This window comes from Anarrhichthys ocellatus, unplaced genomic scaffold (genome assembly GCF_004355925.1).
Source record: "Anarrhichthys ocellatus isolate YVR2014 unplaced genomic scaffold, GSC_Weel_1.0 scaffold28, whole genome shotgun sequence".
NCBI classification, from domain to species: Eukaryota; Metazoa; Chordata; class Actinopteri; order Perciformes; family Anarhichadidae; genus Anarrhichthys; species Anarrhichthys ocellatus.
The window spans coordinates 1,373,831-1,396,451 of NW_022280058.1; the positions used below are offsets into that span (position 1 = coordinate 1,373,831).

The window sequence follows — 22,621 nt, forward strand, 5'->3', positions numbered from 1 at the left end:
ACACACACACACACACACACACACACACACACACACACACACACACAGATGTTACATGGGGGTAACTATAAGAGTCGGACATATCTAAGTATATGAGTCTGACATGACAGAATATAAGGCCCTAATTCCCATAAATCTCCATTAGCCTCATCATTACTGGCTGGCAAAGGAATGACTCTCAGTTTTTATGCTAAATAGTGTGTGCGTGTGTGTAAATATATCATGATCATTGAGGGCAAATTATCATTCACGCCATGCTAGACTCATTGTGCTGTTGTGGAGGACCGGGGGAGAGAGGCTGTGGATGTGCTCCACACAGCAGTAGCCTATTTTCTTGAATAGTGGGATGACACAAAAGGAGATCAACTCTGTAGGGCATAAACGCAGTAGAGTCGGAGCAGTGAATGTCGCGAGTTGTTGCTGTCTTCATTGCTGTCATATAAAAAAAAAAAAACCTTGTGCAAAGCTGCAATGAATTCTGGGTGTGATGTCATAACACCTTTAAAACCCTGAACAATATTTTATAGTACAGGCCTGCTTTTCTATTCACTTTCTTTCTGTTGTCCTCCCTCCAGAGAGTGTTTCCTGCTCAGTTGAGCATCGTATTTTCATCTCTCGCGCGCTGCTATTAACCAACTACTGAAACAAAGCCAAACAGGAGAAGCATGAACATGAAAATTTTCGCAGTGATGCGATGCATGCCACATTCTGAGTCCCATTTTGGCTCCAGCATTACATAGTGTTGAAATTATGTCGAGATGCATCTCACTGAGCTGTTCGCTGAACCGGCCCCACTGTTGGCAACACAGGTATTATAGTTCAGGACTCATTGTCTTGAAGGAGCTTGTCAGTGTAGTCAGAAATGGAACTGTGTTGCTCTGTTGCTCCGCAGTTATCTAATCCCTCACATTAAATCTGCTGTTCTCAACATGTTATTGTATTGTCTTTAACAAGATGGCCCTCTCGAGAGTATTTCGAGCTGGTGATATTCACATAGACGTTAAGTTCTTGTACCCTGCTATAACTTTCTTTCTTAAAACCCCCCCCATTCACAGGGGCTTCTTGCAGATAAAAGGCTGCAATAGGTGAGCAATCACACTGCTCTGTGTCATCCTGTTCTCAGTGTTTGGGTTTTTAATTGTGTGCAGGACATTTTTAGAGCTAGAGCCCAAAATTAGCCCAAAATCTACATATGCCTGCAAGTGGGGAAAGGTTCAGAGAGCATTTATGCAGAAATCTTTCTTTTCATGGAAGCTACATAGAGTTTTAATCTCTCTTGAACCGTTAGTTGTACTGAAATAGTCCAAATGCAATTCTTATTGTGCATTTATTGTGACACAGTCTCAAAGAATAGCTTATCAACAATATAGCTTTGTTTGACTGTAACACACATTGACTGGGAATATGGCTCTGGTATCTTCCACACTATTTTGTTGTTCTAGATATGTTGTTTTTCATAGCTCAGTCGAAACTAGAGTAAATATTAGAATAAAACCAACTGCAAATCCTCATATCCTCTCCCTTTTTTCTCCTCCTTTTCTATAAACAGAGAGGATTTTAGGTAGGAGTACACACACAAGATTGCAACCTAGAGCTTATAAAGAATAATTATAAAGGAGATGCTTAAAAAAGAGAAAAGCCAAAGAACCTGTGGGTGGAATATGCCCCTTCCTGCCCTGCATTGTAGCTGCATTTGTCCTGAAGGATGTATTGACACATCCAGAGATAACAACTGCAGCAAGTAATCTCTTTATCTGCAAAGTATTTTTGGTTGGATCTCACTATCCACAGACGTTGACAAACTGGTGATGTGGTTCTGCCTAGAACATAAACAGCCAAACCCTGTGCGATCACCAAGCGTCCGGCGTGGCCTTTAGCTTCAGCTGTCATCTGCCGAGTGAGTGCTTTCTTTAAAGTCAATTAAACCGGCCACGGCGCCCGTACTGCGTTGCGCCAGATTGTCTTGTCCCAAAAACATCACCACCACCAAAATTTGGTTCCATTTGACATTCAGTTAAACTGATTTGACCCATTTTCTTGTCCACTGTTTGAAGAATGTAAAAAGGGATGCCCTGCGCTCACAGTTTCTGTCATGTGTACGTACAATCACAGGTTAAATTGCGCTCACATGAGGCTTTAGAGGACGATAATGAGCGTTTCCCTTTTACTGTTCCGAGCAAATAACAGTGAAAAGAGCGGAGTGACGTATGATAATGAGTCATTTTACCCCCGCTGATCTTCTGTATATTGATGTGTGATGTGTGTGAAAGTGCAGTTTTAGACACAAGTTAAAAACCCAAAAGCCTCTTAAGAGTGTGCTCTGTTTAATCATTTAATCAAAACACAGTTGGTGGTCTCATTTAATGAGTTAGTGAGCCATAGTGGTATTAAGTAGGGTCTGACTAATACAGGTTTTTGAACGGATATTTTTAGAATTAAGTAGGGCAGTTGTGTTGCGATGATGCTCTATTTCTGTAAATTTGAGCATTTCATGCCCCAAAAAACAAGTATTCAGTATTTTACATCATTTGAATATTGGCAGTTCTTTGGTTTCAACATTATGATCGATAAGTAGTTGTTCTTTAATTTAAACCAGATGTTGCTTATTAACAAATCACAACTAAGATCAAACACAACAAATCCCCAAAACTGGAACTGCACGCCGTTTACCCTTCGACTGAGCGACGGACACTAACACCGCCTGGGTTAGCAGGCTGACATTCAAGGGGCTTATGTCTAAATGTTTACAGCTGCTACACACCTGAATCTGTGTATCTTTGATGTTTTTATAAGTGTTCCCTTCAGTCTTAGATTCCAGATAAGACTTATCCGGTTCCAGCCGAACTTTACTGATAAGACTTAAGTAATCGCATTTAAATAGATCTGAACATTGGGGGGGGGGGGGGTTCAAACCTGAGAAATAATAATTGTCGTTTCTCAGGCTATAGGATTTTGGAAATCAAATCCTACTTTTGATCAATCTTAAAACTCGTATCTGTGTTTTTCATGACGCAAAGGCAGATAGTTTTGATGCTGAAAGTCAGGATAATCTTGATCCTGAGAGGTGGTTTTAAGGGTGGATTTAGAGGCATGACAAGCAGAATAGAGCTGTAACCGAGAAATTTCCACCAATACGTCTTGAGTATGAATTAAAAGCAGCATTTCATGTTTCTATTTTAAACAACAAATCTGTCAAAGCAGTCTCATATCCCAAATGCCTCCATTGCAGGCGGATGGACCAGCGATGAAAATGGCTTTTTGAACTTTTATTCTTTATACGAGTTTTTGAATTAATGTTGTTATAAGGTTAGCATTGATGTTAGCCATTCAGTGACACTTGAATGTTGCCTTTAAGATGTTATTCAGTGTGCAGAAGACTCAAAGAAGTCTCTTTGTTCACACAGAATGTATTTGCTATTATTGATGACATTATTTGTTTAAGAGATAAAGGTTAACGGGATGTTAATTAAGTAATCTGTGGCCTTTATTGAGCTGTATTGGCAGTGATTCAGACCTTCAACAAAGTCTATAGGTCTTTGGCTCAGCTCGCCTCGCAGCGACTTATGGCGGTGATTTGGGGAAAGATCCAACAGAAATATCTGTGAATAGGTCAAAAATGTTGTAACATTACTGCTTAGTCATTTCCCCTATTGCATACACCATCTCAAACAGTGTAATACACAGGCGTGAAACACCTGTTCTCCTTACTTATAACAACTCAAATTGATTGATTAATGTTAGTGATCGGAGGATAAAGTATTCTTATACATTAATAATAATAAACTAATAAATGTACGTCCAATATTGACTCTCCTTTTAGCTCTGTTTTGGTCTCCACCAAATTTTGAGTGAAACATTTGACTGTTTAGCAGCTAAATGCTCTGCTGTCTTTATCAGCTAGTCTCCAACTGCCGCCTGGCGCTGTGCACAGGTAGCACACACTGGGTTTAACGAAGCCTTTTCACTTAAAACAGCTGCTTTGTGAAGCTGGAAATGAGGTTGATGAGAGTGCTGAGACTCAACCCAAACTAGACGCTGAAACACTCCACAGAGCTGAGAGGAACGGCAGAGTTGGGCGATAATTCTCTGTGCTTTGATCACTGCCAGCAACACTTTTAATATTACATATACAGTTGTGATTAGATCCTTTACTAATGTCAAAATCTTGATTAGTGATGCTTTAAAAGGTCTATGTTCCTTTTTACGTAAATAATAACATCTTTATTGACAGTCAGTGGTCATTGTTAAAAAAGATGCACACAGATGTGCTCTCCTTTGATGTCAGTATTCATCTTTCAGTCGGAAGCTTAAGGCTTTCAAGATGGGGGATGTTTCATTTTGGATTGTAACCCCCCCACTGGGTCTATTTGAATAGTGTGCTTTTGAATGAGCTTGATTATTATCAAACACAATATGTGGCTCTGAAAGTGAGAACGTTCCCGGCTTCCTAGGAGGCTTAGTTGTTACCTTAAATGATGGCTTTTACACTTTGTCTGTCTGAGGGTTTTTCCAAGCTCCAAAAGAGGCTTAGGAGTTGCCTCGGTGCAGCCAGTCTGGCCCTGTCATTCTGGCCAACTTAACACCCAAAACCCATATTCCAATTTTATGCTTTTTACGGATACCAGATTTGGGCTCAAACTGATATAAAACTGCCCTAGTTAAGACAGCCTTTAGCATTTTAAATCCAATTTGATTCAGTTTTCCACGGTTACAAGGAACAGATCAGTCGCATAAATGTATCAGTACTATTTTACCGCTTTATCTGTCTCCAGCAGGGATCATCGTGAGGGGTCTCGCTGATTTAAGGAAAGATGGTTTCCACTCAATTTTATGTTTTACATATGTTAAGGCACAATGAGCTCAATGTGTTACTAAGATGATTACTACATTTTTTTTTACAATGAATCAGACATTATTATGCCAGAGGAGATAACACATGTAGGGTAGGACTTTCTTCAAACATTGGTACTATGGAGCTGCACAATAATATAACTATGTAGCGCCATCATTCTGTTTCTACAAGAGGCTGTAGAAAGAATAGTTATTGTAATTCTCTTGATAAGCCAGCAGCTATACTTCAAAAAAGAAAGTCTGGCAATTGTGTGCGCAGCGCTAACTGTGCCAATGATGTTAAGTCCATAAGGAATTTCATCATTCATGCCTCAGAACAAGTCAAATGGCTTTATTATTTTCCTCATATTATGTTTCTTGTGAAAACAGAAGTTCCTCTAATACACAAAGAATTGAAACACAAAGAGCGGTAATAAACAGTGATTAAAACGTTTGATTCAAGAGTTACAGGCCAGAAACAATTGTTTAGTTTGTCATCACATGCTCAACATTGTTTAATAGACAGTTCAGTAAAGTAACTGTCGTTGAAACGAAGCGTGTGTTTTCAAATACAGTTTGTTATGAAACATTGATTTTAATTTGACACCATAAAACCCTCTATTTGCTGCAGTCAAACAAAAGTGACTTTTCATTTTTTTTAAAGAAAGAAAAACTTTGTTCTGGCTGCTGCATGCGCCATTAGGCACTTCCTCTGGCTGAGCCGGCTGACTTCCTGTTGGCTCCTTCGCGCACATGAATGGGATCAAGTGATTCTATGGTATAGCTCTGATAGTCTTCTATAATGACTATAATGACAAATAGTCATTATAGGATGTTTGTAATGCTAGAAAAAAATGCATTCACCATTTAACTGCTGCTTGTTTCCTAATGAATGTATACTGGAAAATTCTTTTAAGGCCACTGTGTGCATCTTGTTAAGTGTCATGTTCAATTCTCTGATCATGCAAATGGCGAAATTAATGCAAATTAAGTATGTGGAGCGTGCAGACTTGTCAACAAACATTCCTACATGCTGATCCCTTTGTAAACCCTTTGGTAACTGGCTAATAAGTCAGCTACACACCCTACCTAACTATGTTAAAGTGTACCCTTTCTTTGCTGGCCTGTTCAGCCAAGTGTTAAGACAATACATGTGTTCATGCTAGTAGACACTGTGGTTAGCAAGCTACGGTGTGCTGCCATACATCTGTGGCTCTTTTAAGTCTGTGTCATAGCCTGCTGTCAGGCTGTCACTCGCAATCACTGTCATGCCACTGATAGGAGAGCGATGCTGCCGGTTAATGCAAATGTGTTTTGATCGGGTAAATGCAAATATGTTCCCCACCTACATAGATAAATATTCAAGGGCGAACCTATAGGCAGATAAACGTGGGCATGTTCATGAGAAAATCATAAAATATAGATTCCCCATTTTTGGGAAGAGTTATTTGAGACTGACACCCATGCTTTTATGTCTTCTCACTTAGACTCGTGTAATTCAGGGTTTTTGCCTCAGTCAAAGGTCCGTCTCTCGTCTCCAATTTGGACAAACGCAGCACCTAGGAGACTTCCTAGAGCACTGACTCCACTTTTATTGATTCTGCTGTTGATTTTTTTTGTGCGTTTATGTGTTATTTATCCGTTTGTGAAGCACAGTGTCTTGTGTGATTTGAAAAGTGCTATACAAACATTCTGTAAGATATTCATTTATATATTAAAGCATACTCTGCTTTATGGTTTATTTGACTCTAAATGGGACCATAATTTACAAGATGAACATCATGCTGTATTGAAGAAGACTTGAAACTAGCGATTGAGACCATAAACTCATGTTTGCAATGTTTACTGAGGTAATAAATCAAGAGAGAAGTAGAGTCATTTTCTCATAGACTTCCATACAATCAGAGTTATTCGTGCCCTGGTGGCCGTTAGAAAGAATGCAAGTTGAAGGCACTTCAGCATTGGCTTCACTCTTCAGAAGCAGAGGTTGCTGCCTGAGCACAGGCCTTGATTAAGTAGCACAGTGGTGCTTGAGTAGATTTTTATACTCATACCCCTCTACACCAATTCTTTCGAGGATGTGCCGCTTACCTTGGAGAAACAAACTGATTTGATGAATATGTTAACAAAAAACAGAAACCTGCAATATGTTTAGTTTGTTTTCCTGATGTAAAACACAATATCTGCATACCAATAAATACCCATAAAGTATAACATGATAATCCATTATTGTGAAGTATTACAAACGGGAAAACAACAAAATTACTCTATGCAATCAATTCTGTGCTTTATATATTAAAAACAAATTAACAGCAAAGAAGCTGAGATATATCATGCCATAAATGTATCATCAAATCAAATGATATGGTTATCTGCCTAGAAATCTTTAACATGTGGTAATTTAGACCAGATCTCGACATCAATAGGACCTCGTTCACTCTGTGATTTAGTGTGTCGGCGTCTAGTCACTTCACATTCTTTTTTTTCAACATGATCTTGTTCAGAGCTCTGCCAGGCAGCAAGAAGCAGAGGCCAAAACCATTCGCAAATCATCCAAAAATATATTACTCCAGGTATAATGCTCCATTCCACACGGACGACAGGTGCTGTCTCGGCCAGACGGGGCATCTGGTGATGCGGGGGCATTTGAAGCCTCTGTCTCCTCCTGCCAAGTGCAGCTTTTAACAGCAATAAGCAGCACATAAAAAAAATGTTAACCAGACACTGGTGCCCATAGATGTATGATCAAAGATAGATAACATGGTAGAGGCTTTTGAAAAGTTGCCATCAAACGTATGCCTTTACCATGACCGACATTGAATCTGTAAAATAGCTGGCTTCACCTGTGTTTTAAAGTCATGTTTTGGGTGGTTTTGCATTGAAAGATACAGTAGGTTTCCTTTACACGAAATGTCCCTTTTATTTAAACATGGCAGGACCGTTGTGGGAAAAGCCACAATGTTTGTGTCACTTTAGAAATAATGATTGAGTGTTCTCAGGTCTCTCACAGGCTTCATCAGCGATGGATTTAAAACATGTTTTGCTGTTTAAGTCTTAATTAATGAGCATTGTGAGCAGAGGGGACGCTCGCCCCCACTTCTCAGTAGTAAATCCCCTAATATGTTTTCACATCAGTTTCACAATGTGTTAGATACAGAATTCTGCTGCGAGGGAGAAAGGTCTGATAATTATTCTGACTGTGGGCCTTTTTTTAAACATTTTACAAGGGCCCCCTTTTAATTGTACCACCGATTAAGCATATACTAATTATACTCTCATGCCATTGGAACCATTTGTGTTTTAAAACTTTTCAACCTGTTTCACAGTGATAAACAGAACACACATTTCAGTTTCAATCATGTGAATACTACTTATATATTTTCAAACAGAGGGTCATTTGATTCAAATTGCATTTGAAATCAACTTGACAGCATTTATGCTGTTCAAAAAATTGATATTAAAAGCTTTCAGAAAATGAACAGTAGCAAGACTGGCATAATCATAATAAATTCAAAAATGTGACAACCAATCTAAAGCTGTGTTTGAAATTAAACAATAACAAAATCATTGCTGTGTGTCACAATCATATCAGAGTGTGTGGAGGAGTAATTGGCACGAATGGTCCCCATCTGTAGACTTATTCATGATGCAGTACAATTTTATGATTAATAGCAAACTATTTAGCGGACCCCCTGACAGACTGCCACGGCCTCCTGGTGGTCCCCAGACCCCACTTTGAGAATCAATGCTCTAGATAAAATACATTTGCCCACTGTCTACTGAGATGTCACCCTATTGTGGGCAGCAATGAGCAGAATATTGCTATGTTGGATTTTTAGTTTAAGTAGTAGTTATCAATTTGTATTACAATAAACTGTATCAATACCATGATGTAAAATTAGATAAACATAGCAAATAATTGTATTTATTGGCAAAGAAGGTGCAAACACATCTTTTTATAGACTGATCTGACATTAAAAAATATCCAGTTTAAAATTGTGTCATTCATAATATTTAGTTTATTTTTTTGTGCATAGGAGATGAAAACTAAGTGAGAGAAACTAAGAGCATGACGCGTATTTAACCTTCTGCTGCTGTAGGCTTTGTTAATAGGTTCAATTTAGTAAGATTGCTGTCGTGACTTTTACAGAAAAGAGATTCTGGCGCTTTTTCAAACACAAGACCGACACGTACAACTGGCAGCACATTGACGAGATAATGTGCATATCTGAGTGGCTTGAGCAGAAAAACATGAAAGGGAAAAGAACATGCTATACGTGGGCAATGTTCCTTCATAAGAAGAATACATTTTGGAATACAATTCTGAATACAAGCCAAGTTGGTCCCACATCTTCCAAATATCAGATAAGAACAGGACCAGCTCAAATGTCCATTATTACTTCACACAGTTGCTGCTTGTCATTCCACATGCATCTGGCTCAAAAAAATGTCATATCAGTACTTTTATTTCCTCAATTTATTACAGCAATATGTAGTCTTTAGAAGACATTTGATGGATTAATAAATGTCTTCACTTTCATCAATAATAGATCGCTGGAGAGAGCGGTGCACTTGTCATGCATTCAAATGAGTACAAACTCAGTTTTTGGTTAAAAATTAAAAGATTAAAAGGAGAATTTATTCCGTCATTACATGCGGTCGTCTAACAAGGCTCACCAATGATTGTCTACAACCGTCATGTGTCATTTTAATGTTTCAGGTCTCTTGAATAATTGAGAGCTCGAAAAATCACATCGTATATTTATAAGGATGTCCCAGTCTGAGCTCATCTCACTGTGCTGTGTTCTTGTACCCCTGGTGTTTGTACTGTTTTTGGGTCAGCTACACTTAAAACATACAGTTTTACATTAATACAAGTTTGTCACTTTATCAAACAAATCCTCCTGACTTGTGCAAATAATTCTCTGACTTGCTATCTGGTTGATTATATCCATGCACCTAACAATTAAAGCTCTTTAACTGGGAGCTTTGTTAGGTTAAATCATTATTATACATTCACACCTCCTTCACATCCTAAATAGAGTTAAGTGCAATTATAATGTAAAATCTAACGGAGCTTATCAAACTACCTCACAATATGGCCGCTCTCCATCTTTCCAAGGTCAGATGTGTCCTGCCAGGATGACTATACACGTCCTCACCTTGGCACGGCTTCATAGTAACTTTATTTTCATGCACTTTCTTCCCATTTCTTGGCCCAACCTCACCTTTTGCCTTTTAGTTTCCTCCGCAGGGGTTGTGTCTTTCTCTTGCTTCACATCCTGCTGCATTAGAAACATAAATAACACCCTCAAAGTCAGCACAGACACAGCAACGAAAGATATTCAGACAAACACAGTTACACAAACACACAGTGCAGTCCCCTGATGAATGAGGGAGTTTGTCCTGTTTGGCATTGTCCTTGTTTATTCATATTTATTACCAATGAAATATGAATGACAGAACTCCGGTGGACATTTCTTCCCCTGGTTCCACACGTACCACAAGCATGAAAAAAAAAAAAAAAAAAAAATGATTTGGCCAGAAGTGTGTCCTCCAAACATATATACACACATTTTTCCCCCATTGCTGAAATTCTGATGTGGAAAAAGGCTGTTGGGCTATTAAAAGACAATGTGTAGCAGGAAGGCTTGTTTTTATTGAGGACAAGCTGGGGGCACTTTGAACTTACATCAATGTTAAACAAATAAAAAATGATATATTTCAAACAAGACCTTTCCATCATCTTCCGCTGTCGAATAAAGACAACAAACCTTTGTGTTTTACAATTCGCTCTCTGGGTGGGTGGATAATGGTGCACACTGCGCGTTGATAAATGAAAAGCAATCTCTGGCAAATATAAACCCTTGCTGCTCCCAGGTCAGAAAAAGCATATTTAAGTATATGATGTGAAAGTGCACCTGTATTAAAAATATTCACTCAAATTGCTTTGAAATGAAAACAATTTCTTTATTTTGTTTTGTTGTAGTAGAGGTAAAAGGGCACAAGTGTTACGTTTGTGAATAATTATGGACCATGTTGTGTTTGTTTCTCTGTTTGCTTAAATTTCCATCTCTAAGTGTACTGTTGTTGCACCTTCAAATTAAACATAACAAGTGTACCTTATTCCATCTGATATTCCAAAATATGTTTGCTAAAGTGCAGGGAGTCATTTGATTCAATATCAAATGGTTTGGGGTTTGGTTCATTGACAACCTTTGTCATACATTCATGAAACGATGAAGTCCTGGACATATTTCCATTCAATGGTGCTTGCACAGTTCAGCAACCTTCATTGAGGGGAGACACTACAGGCTGCTTTCATGACTCTTCTTTCATACTAGTTGAAAGAAAACATCCAATTGTTTACTTTACTACACTTTGTCTCTGTAGATTTTCCCTAAATTCACCCAAAGTTAGAATTAGAAAATGCCTCATTTGTATTTAAACATACAATTTCAGAAAACTTGTAATTCAAAAATGAACAGTCTAAGTGTAAATAATCAACTGGAGAAATGTCATGCTGCTATCTATTGGCTATTTATTTATTTATTTATACTCACCCGTAGTGTCTTTCAAAATGTATGGAATTTTTAATACATGCAACTTTCTCAAAGCCAGAAATCTCCACATCAGTAGCACTTACATACACCAAACCCATCATTCATTTCTATATTCTAAAGGTTTTCACTGGGGTTTTGTTCATATATCATTCAAAGCCTAATTTAGAGTTTTATTCCAAAAAACATGGTAACATAATTTTTTTTTCCATGGCTGTCAACAGTATTTTTTGAGTTATGTAGGAACAGTAAGATATATCTAAAATTCCCTGTGTTAAGAAAATGGAACAATCATTTTGAACCTGGCTTCATCCAATGTTCAGATTTATTTATGCAATTTAGCACATATTTAATAAGATGATGCACAATTTGCAAATTTAAACATACTGTTAAACAAACAATTAATTCATGCAAGTAATCAACAGGGGAAGTTTCATGGTGGCATCTATTAATTAACATGTTTACCCTATTCACCGCGAGTGTCTCCCCTCAAGATGGCAACTAACATTTAATGTCTGCCATTAAGAAAAGGGACAAACTAATTACTAACGAACAAACAAATATTATACCATTGACACCAACAGTTGTATGCCATAGTACAAGATTCAAAAACATTTAATCCAAATACTATCAGGGAATACTTTCAAGTCTTTGCATTCTTTCCTAAATTAATTGCAAAAGTAGCTGGGAGCACTTCCATCTAAAATCCGATGTTTAATTACATATGTCATGCTAGGTCCTTCACTGAAAGCCTGTGAAGCTGTAATAACTGACACCTGCCATAATGACTGCAGCGCTAAGCCTCTAACCAGATGGTTTGTGGTACTTGAAGGTTGTGTTTTATGTTTTTTTGGTAAGGGATTAACAGCATAGTCGAAACACTGGATCAATAAATCCATCCAAAACAGGGCTGTCTGTTTGTTGCCGCAATGACTTGTTCTACACGTGTGGGTGTGGAGGATTTGGAGTTGTTTAAAAAGGCACAAAAGTAAAAAAAAAAAAAAAAAAAAAGTAGTAAATAATGCAACACTATACTGTACTTTTGTTTGCGAAGTAACATAAAGCACTTACGTTTTAATGTGCATTTTCAGGCAACTTGCCCAACACTGGTGGTCCTGCCAGCGTCATTTGCAGTCAACAACCATATGCTGATTTAAGAGCCATTTCTTTAAATTGACTTGTAACAACTTGTAGAGCTTCATCAATCACAGCCACACTGTCACTAGTTTTCTGTCGTCATTTTTCACGAGTGTAGCTCGGTAGCCCGCTATGTAGGAAGATGGCGCCCTCATTCTTAATCCTGCCTATAAAGCTCTCATTGGTCACTTGTGTCTCCAACTGGTGGAAACAGCTATCATTGGGCACGAACCATACCTTCTTGAATCTCTCAACAATCTAGTTGTTATGGTCAGTATGGTGAACCCAAACGCAGGACACTGATGAGAGGTAAGTGAAGTTGAAGAGGATTTATTGTGAGACCACAGAGAAGAGAAGTGGACTGGTAAGTGGCATTGACGGCTGAAGTGGCAGGCAAGTAGGCAGGGAGGCAAATGATCCTGGGACACAGGGAAACAACAGTTAATCACAGGCCCCAAAAAATAACACAGGGAATTGTACTCACAGAAAACACGGGAACTACTGAGACAATGATCTGGCAAGAACTGGGAGGAACGCCGGATTCGATATTCTGCAGAGTTGATGAGTAGATTGCTGGCAGGTGTGTGCAGGGCAGGGAGCCAGGAGAGGTGACGAGCTGATTGCAGGCAGGTGTGCATGATGAGCAGAGCTGGGAGAAAGGACAGCCAGGAAACCACGCCCACACAAAGACAAGGAGACACAGACAGGGAAGTGCTAGAAACACTAGGGAATATCTCAAGTCTCTTATTTGTCATTTCCTTGCTTCTCACTCCTTTCTTGAACCAGAAGTTGTTGTGCTCCGCCATCTTGGCGGCCGTAACAAAGCTCTTATTTCAGCTCTGAGTAGCGAAGATACACGAGAGCAGCCTTCCCAGAAGTATTTCAATGACCGACACTTTTACTTTGGATATCAGTTATTGATTGGACGTTGTAGCCGATCGCACTGATCGGATGTATCTAAATATCACTAAAGTTTCATACCAGAGTGAGGACAGATCACACTCTCAGGTTTTGTATTTAATTTGTTTTCTGATACACCATCTGGTTAAAATATGTTAATTGAAGGTCTGAACAACAAAAGGACCACAAACAACTTCCTTCATTTATTAGAAAGATTTTTCTTTCCATGTTATTTCCCTCAATAGCTTTTATTTTGGATACAATTAAAGTCAGAGAGAGCAGGAGGGACGCACTTTTTACATTATCGTCATTTACATTCAGTCACTTGAGTCTGATCGTTCTTGAGCGCTGGGTTTAATAAGAGTTACATAATTTTAATTTCCCCCGAAACATCTAGCCTAATTAATTCTTTCCAGTGTTCAAAAGAAACCTTGATCATATTCTGGGTTATTAAATAATGATTTTACAAACAGAATATCGTACAGATGCACGTAATGAATAAATAATACAAACATATTCTGCCTGTAGAAATCGATCCTGTAGCCACTAAGCAGAATTCTGTACACAGTATAAATACATTATGCAAGTTGGTAAACGGGTAACAGGCTCTGACCCTTATAACTGTGTGTCTTTATTAGTATTAGTACAGTGCACTTGTGCAGACACAAACTACGTCAAGTCTCTACAGCTGTTAAAGCCGACTGACAGCTGATCCAGGTGCTATCAGAAAAAGACGTCGATTTACGTGACGTCCGAGGAAAGGATGTCTCATTTTGTCTCATTTCTCCTAAAACTAAAAAATATTTCCTCGTTTCCTCTCTCCTCGCATGGTTTCCTTGCGTCTCACTGTATCACTGGAGGGACTAAGTAAGGGAAACGTGGATTAAGAGACTTCGGATGTACCCAAGGAAATAAGCAGGAGCACTGCCATTGCCGTTATAGTAGTATTGTTGAGAATGCAGTAATTGTAATTAACAGGCAAACTACATATTTTCTTCCTATCTGGATGTCCTTCCCAAGCCCAATCTTCAATTCAACATCCAGATACTTATTATTTTTACATCAGATCCATGATAGTGTTATCATCTGCCTACGAGAACATAGAACTTGAGCAGGTCGATTTTGTATAATTAATACTCTATAAAGCGAAAAAAGTAGGGAGCCCAGGACACTGCCTTGTGGCACTCCACAGGTAATGGGCAGAGGCTCAGGAGCAGGAGCACTGCCATTCCTGCTGGTCCCTCCCTGACAGATAAGAAGCCCCCCCCACCTCATGATTTGTATCATCATGTTCAGTGCCTTTAGCTTGGGAATAATATGTTGCTTAAAGAAGCTTAGAGGAGACTTACACAAAAAAATTGTATTGGTCAAAATGTTATTTAGTAAATCTGGAAAAAACACACTTAAAACCAATGTATATTTTAAACCACTGCAACATACTGCAGAACATTCCACAAAAATGTTTTCTTACACATAACATAAGTCTTTGGGAAATATGTATACTTTAAATATACAAATACTTACACTGAGATTATAGATTACTCCACTGAGGTAGATGTATAGATATATACAGTAGTTGCATTTCGTGAAAGAAATAATGGGAAGTATTTGCATGCAGTGAAAAATGTAATAATCATTTGATACATATTGTCACAAGATAATTGTAACTAATGCTGATAATTCCAGCATGAGAGCGATAACTGCTCAGTACTGTAGTAAGAATATGTGAGCCCAATATTTCAAGTGACTTCTTTAATGTTGATTAAATGCCGAAAGACAGCTTGATGAATGTTAAGCTGTCAGTATCAGAGACATTCATTTAAAGCAATTAAACATAGAAGTAATTTTGTGTGTACGTGTGTGTGTGTCTGTGTGTCTGTGTGTGTGTGCATTTCTTCAATACTTACTTGTCTACGAGACATTCTTTCCAAAACCTTTCTCTCTAAACCTCACATTTGAAAATAATTTGTTCCAAAGTTCATTTAAATATCATAAACCCTAAACACAAATAAGCGTAGTCAGTATTTAAACTTCAACAATTCATTCAATTGTCTTCCACAGATTTTTAGCTTTGTCTCTCAGGAGTGCATCACAAATCATAAACATGTACATGTGGTTATCAAAATCCCATAATTCTATTTTTTTAGTGAAGAAAAGTTACCTTTGAACCCTTATTATCAAAAAGTCCTAAATGTCCCCTCGTCTGTGGTTGAATGTACATATTCTTACCTTGATGAATGGAGATGTGGTGTTTTACCTGTTTACCTACTCCAGACCACACCTGACATGCTTACCACAGACAGCCACCACTATTGAATGCCCAAGACATTACTGACTCAGTGCAGCCTAGTGTAGTGTCATCTATGACACTATTTATTTCTGTAAATAAACAAGATGTAAGTAAACTTTGATGAACTGATTCAAGACATTTGCTGCCAATCAAACAGATTTGGGAAAACTACTGCCAACCTTTTTTTAAAAAGAAAAGAAAATACACAGAAAGCAAGCAAAATGTTTTTTTGTTTCTCCCAAGGATTCCACACCTTTTTAAAACATTTCCAATATGTGCCTGAAGACGTCACACCACCATCTGCAATGTGTTTTAATTTTTTTTTACCCAACTGAGACATAACTTAGCACAGACTGCCTGGTAATGTGACAAGCTTGGCTAGCTTCTCACAGTACTGTTGCAGCCAAATAAAACTAAGAAACAATAAAGGTGGGTGGCCCACTCTTCTTTTAACTTTTGCACATTATGTATCTTTCTCAACAAACATGATAATGAATTACTCTCCTCTAAAAAGAGACATTAGGAGTTGAGAAAGTGAACATTTATTCCTCAACTTCCCTTTATTCCCTTTTCTCAATGCTCTCTAGACCCTAAACTCTGGCTATCTTATTGATAATCAATGAATGTATCTGAAAAACAAAACATTGTCAGATTTTTTAACGAACAATTCAAATAATCATTTAAAACATAAAATAATTTACCGTTTGTATATTTCACACATAGAATATCCCCGGCAGATCATGCATTTGCATGAGAGTCAAACACGCATTACACTCTGGCTACTAGCTACTTAGGACAAGACTGCTAAACAATGTAACTTGACAACATTGGCAAAGTCAGCAAATACAATACCGACATGTGCATGTTATTTATCAAACCGGTGCATTGGCCTGGAAGCTCAGTTTGCCTGTCATCTGAGACATAGCTTGCGTGCAATCAGTGAAGCGTGCCTCTCTTATTCATGCAAGTGCATTTAGCATTTAAAGGAGGATTGCACACATAACATGGGGAGATTTCATAAAAATGGCTGACTGCACATTCTGGTACATTTATTAAGGCTCACACACTATCCTAGGGTTGCAATTGCCTTTGCAATACAGTAGCAGATTTGAAATTGTATATTAAAGGTGTGGTGGGAGAGATGAAAATTACTAATCCCGCATTCTGCAGAAATCACCATGACAGCAGAAACATGTGTAGGAGAGCTACAGTGAATTATTCAGAAATGAGAGTGGGAGCTTCTTAGAAAGAAAAGTATTTCAGTTCTAAAGAAACACCATCTTGCACCAAAGAGGGTGGAGGGTTGTGGCTTATTTACCCTGAACTTGAACTCGAACATTCTCGTAGCTAATGCATTGGGGTCCATACAACCTAAATAGATCAATTAAAAATAAGCCAACCTTTGGGCAAGAAAACGCAAAATTGAATCCAACTGCTGAAACTCTGAGAGACGGACAAAATAATGCTGCTATCTTATAATCTTCACGCATGGCAATGGCCTGTATTTTATGTTATAGCTTGCTTTGCTCAGTTTTAGCAAGACCATACTGAAGCAAGAAGACAGCCTCTACTGGGGGCGATACCATCCATGTACGCTTTGATATCCAAAGTGGCAGTAACGTAAAAAAAAACCCCTGTATTTTCGTTTTGTCCTCCCCGCAACCAAAAGGCTACTTTGCTGAAAGCCGGAGCTTTATTTTATTTTTTGAAATTATGTTAGAACTGAAACTTCTTCACATTCTGGTGATGTGAGTTCATTTTTTTTATCTTTTGAGCAAAGATTCTGGCCATATTACACATTGCACCTTTAATGACTTCTACTGCATTGTTTTTAAAACTTAAGATCATTTTATACTAATAGCTGACAACTTATTTTCTCATCTTGAGTTTAATCAGGGAAGTAAATGGTTTCATTTAATGGGAATTCAGCATCACTACATTTTTCTTGGCTTGATTTATTTCATGGCTTATTACCCCATCGTATCCCCATTTCACCACTGAACAACATCTTCGGAGATCTCGTTTATATGCAGAATGCACCTAAAAGACAGTCCCAGTTACTGATGATTAGCTACTGCTTTATTAAATCAGACGCTAATTTCATGTAGATTGAGAGCGCAAATATGTACATAAATCTGGCCCAGACACTAAGTTTGGAACTGGGTTTTATGGAGATTAACAAACAGAATTGAAAAAACAACAACATTTGATGATGGGAAAAATGCTGTTAGAGCACTATGAGTAGAAATTGTGGTAGAAAATGTGGTGGCAAGTCATCGTTTTAGATTGGCAGCTGTCCCACAGCACACAAAATAAATTATCATATGACATATTATATTATTCAGCATTGAGACTGTATAGTGCGCTTACAACCAACTGTTATGTCATAATTCAATTAGCACAAGTTTATAGGTTAATATTAAAGTCAAAGTTTGACTCTTTTTCTTGCTCAAGAAACTTGCAGTAACGAAAATATAAATGAATTAGATTAAGGAGGAGTGTCAACTTCTATGTGCTCTCTGAGCAAAACGTTCCCAGGTTCAACAACACAACACCATCATCCTTGTTGAGGCACCACAGTGTGATCAGATGATGAAGGGCATCAAAAGATGAACATACAAAGACCTGATGTTTTTACCGACTAAATAGTTGGTCTAAAATCACATTGTCACTTCAGCTGATCCCTCTCCAGGAGCTCTTTTGATGCTGGCCAACCTTTTTGTTTTGCTGTTTTTGTATATATAACGGCTCCACCAGCATCAAAAGATCTAATTGTGTAATCCAATGTTCAGCTTGCACATTGCATGGACCACTTGTCAATTTCAATACAGAGATCATTAGTCGGGGAAATAGCAGATCGTTAGATAAAATAATGAGATCAAATGTACGTATATAAAACAGCAGTACTAAACAGCAGTATCATATTGGCCACACATGGTCGTCACAAATGAAGGCACTTTTTGGGAACGCCTCGTGAACTTAAAAGGCTTGTTATGATGGATGTAACAATTGTAGCCTTGGAGCGATACTCCACGCAAATAGATATGCGAATTGGACAGTGGAATGTAGGAGTAGAAGCAGAAGTTTGACAGGTTTCAGTGGATGTTTTGATGCGTTTTAGTCCACAGTGAAAATGAGTTATTCATTTTGTTTTCATGAGAAAACTACAAACTTGTACAGCCCCATTTCAAGCCCAAAGCGTTAGAGTGTTTGCCATTCAAAAGACAGATTTCGGGTGGAGTATCTCTTTAAGATATTTTGGGGAAACAAGGCCCACATAACCACGAGCCTAATTTGTTTTGTCATCTAGAGACACTATGTAGAGCTGCTTCACTGGCAATAAATGAAGGGATGAAATTGTGGACTGATAGATTTAAGCAATTACACCCACATGAGCTTTATTTAATAGGAGTTAGGGCTAACACTGCTGAACCAAAAAATGTGCTTATATCCAAGGAAAATCACCCAGGGTTATGTTGCACTGTGCACAAAGACGTCCTCTGATTCATTGTCACTGAAGCAGCTTGAGGGCCTCTTAATGCCAGCTCCCTTTTGAGCACAGGGTGTGTTGTTTCCCGCTTTGACAGAAACATCGTTTTCACAAATCTAGATTTAACTTTAGACACGGAAATAAAAATATTTTTAGACAAGACTAATTTGCTGCTTAGAGGCAAATGTGTACAATTTAGGAAACATGTTTAGATGAGCACAAACAAAAGCCCCCTACGTTTTATTGCAGTAAATCAGCCATAGTGTACTCCTCCACCATTAAAAGAGTGAACAGCCTTTAGTGTTGGCAGGATACTAGAGAATTATGCCACTGAATGTTACATTATTAAGATCTTGCATTTTTCTGTTTTGTGGAAGAATTTGCATAAATGCTAACACAGAGGGAAACAGTTACCCCTCATGACATCTCTTTTGGAAGCTTATCACAGGAGTCAGCGGATAATGATTCTAAGCACAAATGCAAATCCTCCAAGACAGAGGGGACCCAAAGTTTTACATCTTCTGTATGTTGGAAGATTTTGGCTCGTCGTAATGTTAGCTCTGATGCTAACTCCAGGGAAAGTTAGCGTAATCTTGTCCCATTGGTTGGAGCTGACACTAATTTCCTGGGACAGGAGTGTAGCGGTGTGTGATTTAGCGGCGTATGCTAAGTGCTGCAGGAGCTGCAGGCTAGTCTGTGGGCACCAGGGCAGAGAGAGCAAGCTGGGAAAGTACTGACTTGACTAACTGGCCTGATTAGACCGGGTGTGAGATGACATGGATCAGATATACACACTAACCCAGCCGGAAAGACAGATTGGCAGAATTAGAGAAAGAGAGTACATTTTTTTTTTTTTGTTTTACATATTTAGAGAAAATGAATAGATAAAATGATGAGCATTGATGGGTGCAATGTTAGAAAATGAGGAAAAGGCAGGATGAAGAGATATAGAGACAGTGGGTTACTTTTGTGGACGTGACGTTTCCTCCTGGGGTGTTTTTCAGCTCTGCTGGACTGTGGTGGTGTAAGAAATTGGCTGAGATGCAACGTAGCATTCGCATCATGGTTTCATTAGCTCTCATTCAGCCCAGGGCATTTCACACTGCATTTCCTCCACTCATCTGCTTCTCTTAGATCTGTTCACAGTACAGGAAAAGGTAACACAGAGTAAGCCAGAGTGGGAACAGGAGCTTCTGTATTAGACTGGAATTTGGGTAGGATATAGAGTTGAAAGAAATGTTATTTTTCATTCTCGATAAATGTTATTGATTGATGCAGACATTTGAGTGCCTTCAGCGATTTAGCATGTTTTCCCTCATACCCCCATGACTAGGGTAAATCAGATTACATTTATTTCAGGGTTATGTTATCCATTAATAGCTGGCACTTTACTTTCAACATTGCCCACAGGCATAGATTATGTTCAAATAAAGGCAGACAGTGGAAGAGAGATTTAGGGCGTCTCATGAAGCCAGATTAGCGCTTTAGTGAAAAATAAAGTTAGGTTTAACCCTGCTCTCCTAATGGTTGCACACTTTGAAACTGAATTAAGTGATTTTTTTGAATAGTGGAGGACAGAAAGAGGACAGTAAACTCCCAGCCCGTTTGTGCCTCTAATGTAATCTTTGATTTTGCACTTGAGACTCGCACTAATAATTACATTCAGACCACATATTTGTGTCACACTGGTTTTATTAAAGATAAATATCAGCCACCTTTGAGAAACCCGGCGAGTCATTTTACAGCACTTACTGCGATTTTGAAGGCATGTTGAGAATACACAAGACTCTTATATCCTGATGATATGAAATATATTCTGTCCACAGTCGATTTTTAACTTGTTTCACAAGGTGTGACTCAACTTCTTTTCAAGCAGACAAATATAGCAATAAGTGGGAGTTCTTGCTTGTCTTGTAGGATGGAAAGTACGAGCATGATGTACACACAAAAATATGAAATATTAGGAAATAAGGTGATTTTAGATAAATGAACAGGATAAGGTCTTTCAGTTTATGCAAAAAAAATGAAGTTTTGTCTTACTTTCATTATAGCTTAACAAAGCTCTCTTCCTATCAATATGCATGCACTGATTTGTCATCATCCCCTCAGTGTAAACACACACAGTGGGATTAGAAAGTCCTGAGAAAATACTGTCACCATATAAACACCTTCAATGCCGGTTATCCAAGATTAATTCTTTTTGATAAGATTTAAGCAGCTCATGAAATAAGGACAGTATTCTTTTACCTTGACAGTTTGCTAAACATATAAACGCCTGATAACATGGCAAAAGCTAAATGATGGCAGCAATTTGGGGTTTGGTGTTTAGCTCAAGGCCACTTTGACTGAACCGCCAACCCTCCTGAGCCACAGCCACCCAACATACAGTATGTATCACCTGTACCTGTGACAGGCTGCTGATAGCAGGCAGAAAACTGTCATAGTAAAGACATATCGTTACAGAGCTTTGTGATATGAATTAATTAATTGTAGGTGTTTGTTTATGGTTTACAGGGTATGATGGGTGTAGTGGGCTGGATGTTGCTCCTACTCTCCCAGATGACGGTGCCTGTGGCGTCCCAGAAGCCTTCAGGTCTCAGTGTGGGCGTGATCATGGGCCAGACGCGTTACATTTCGGATCAGGATCTCCGCCCACCTCGGCGCCCTGATGATGCCCTTGATGTATCCGTGGTAATACTGAGGATAAACGAGACAGACCCAAAGTCTGTGATTACACAGGTGAGGAAAGGTTGCGCACACTCACCAATAGTACACACACACACGCGTTCTATAAAACACACAGTCTCTTTTGACACCCGAGTTTGTTTCCCTGTGTCCCAAGGTTTGTGAGCTTCTGTCACGCACTCGTCTCCATGGCCTGGTGTTTGCCGATGGCACTGATCAGGAGGCCATTTCCCAGATCCTTGACTTCCTCTCCGTTCAGACGCAACTTCCAGTCCTGGGAGTCCACGGAGGCTCCTCTATGATTATGGCTGACAAGGTGAGTGATATGAGACATGTAAAAACACAAACACAAAACATACTCCTGATGTTTTTTTGGGGGGATACACAGTGTTTGTGGTTTGGAGATTGGGGGGTTGTAATCCCTTCTCTCAACCACCTAAATGTCGATAAAGCTTTTCAACCTACACTTCTTTAAGATTTACCTGGCACGTTAGCAATTAGCTCTGACACTTATTTCATTGACAAACTTGGTATTTACACATGACCTGAAATGCAGCTCACAGTTTAACATAAACCACAAGGCTACAGCATGAAAAATGACAAGCTCCTTAAATCACACAATATATATATTGTATATATTTTATGAAGTGCCCATTTTAGATATATTGTGTATACTGTGTCCTCAGCTGGTGGGAATGTGAATGTAATGATGATGTAATGTAAAAACAC

At 38.6% G+C, this 22,621-nt stretch overlaps 1 protein-coding gene across 2 annotated transcripts in view; it reads left to right on the forward strand.

Annotated features, from left to right (window-relative positions):
* grin2ab (glutamate receptor, ionotropic, N-methyl D-aspartate 2A, b) overlaps window positions 1-22,621 on the forward strand; it is a 113,628-nt gene that overhangs the window by 20,424 nt on the left and 70,583 nt on the right. For both annotated transcript variants that reach the window (XM_031863166.1, XM_031863165.1), the window contains 2 exons: window positions 21,722-21,946; window positions 22,050-22,208. In XM_031863166.1, the coding sequence (XP_031719026.1) occupies window positions 21,722-21,946; window positions 22,050-22,208 (384 nt within the window). The remainder of the gene's footprint in view (window positions 1-21,721; window positions 21,947-22,049; window positions 22,209-22,621) is intronic.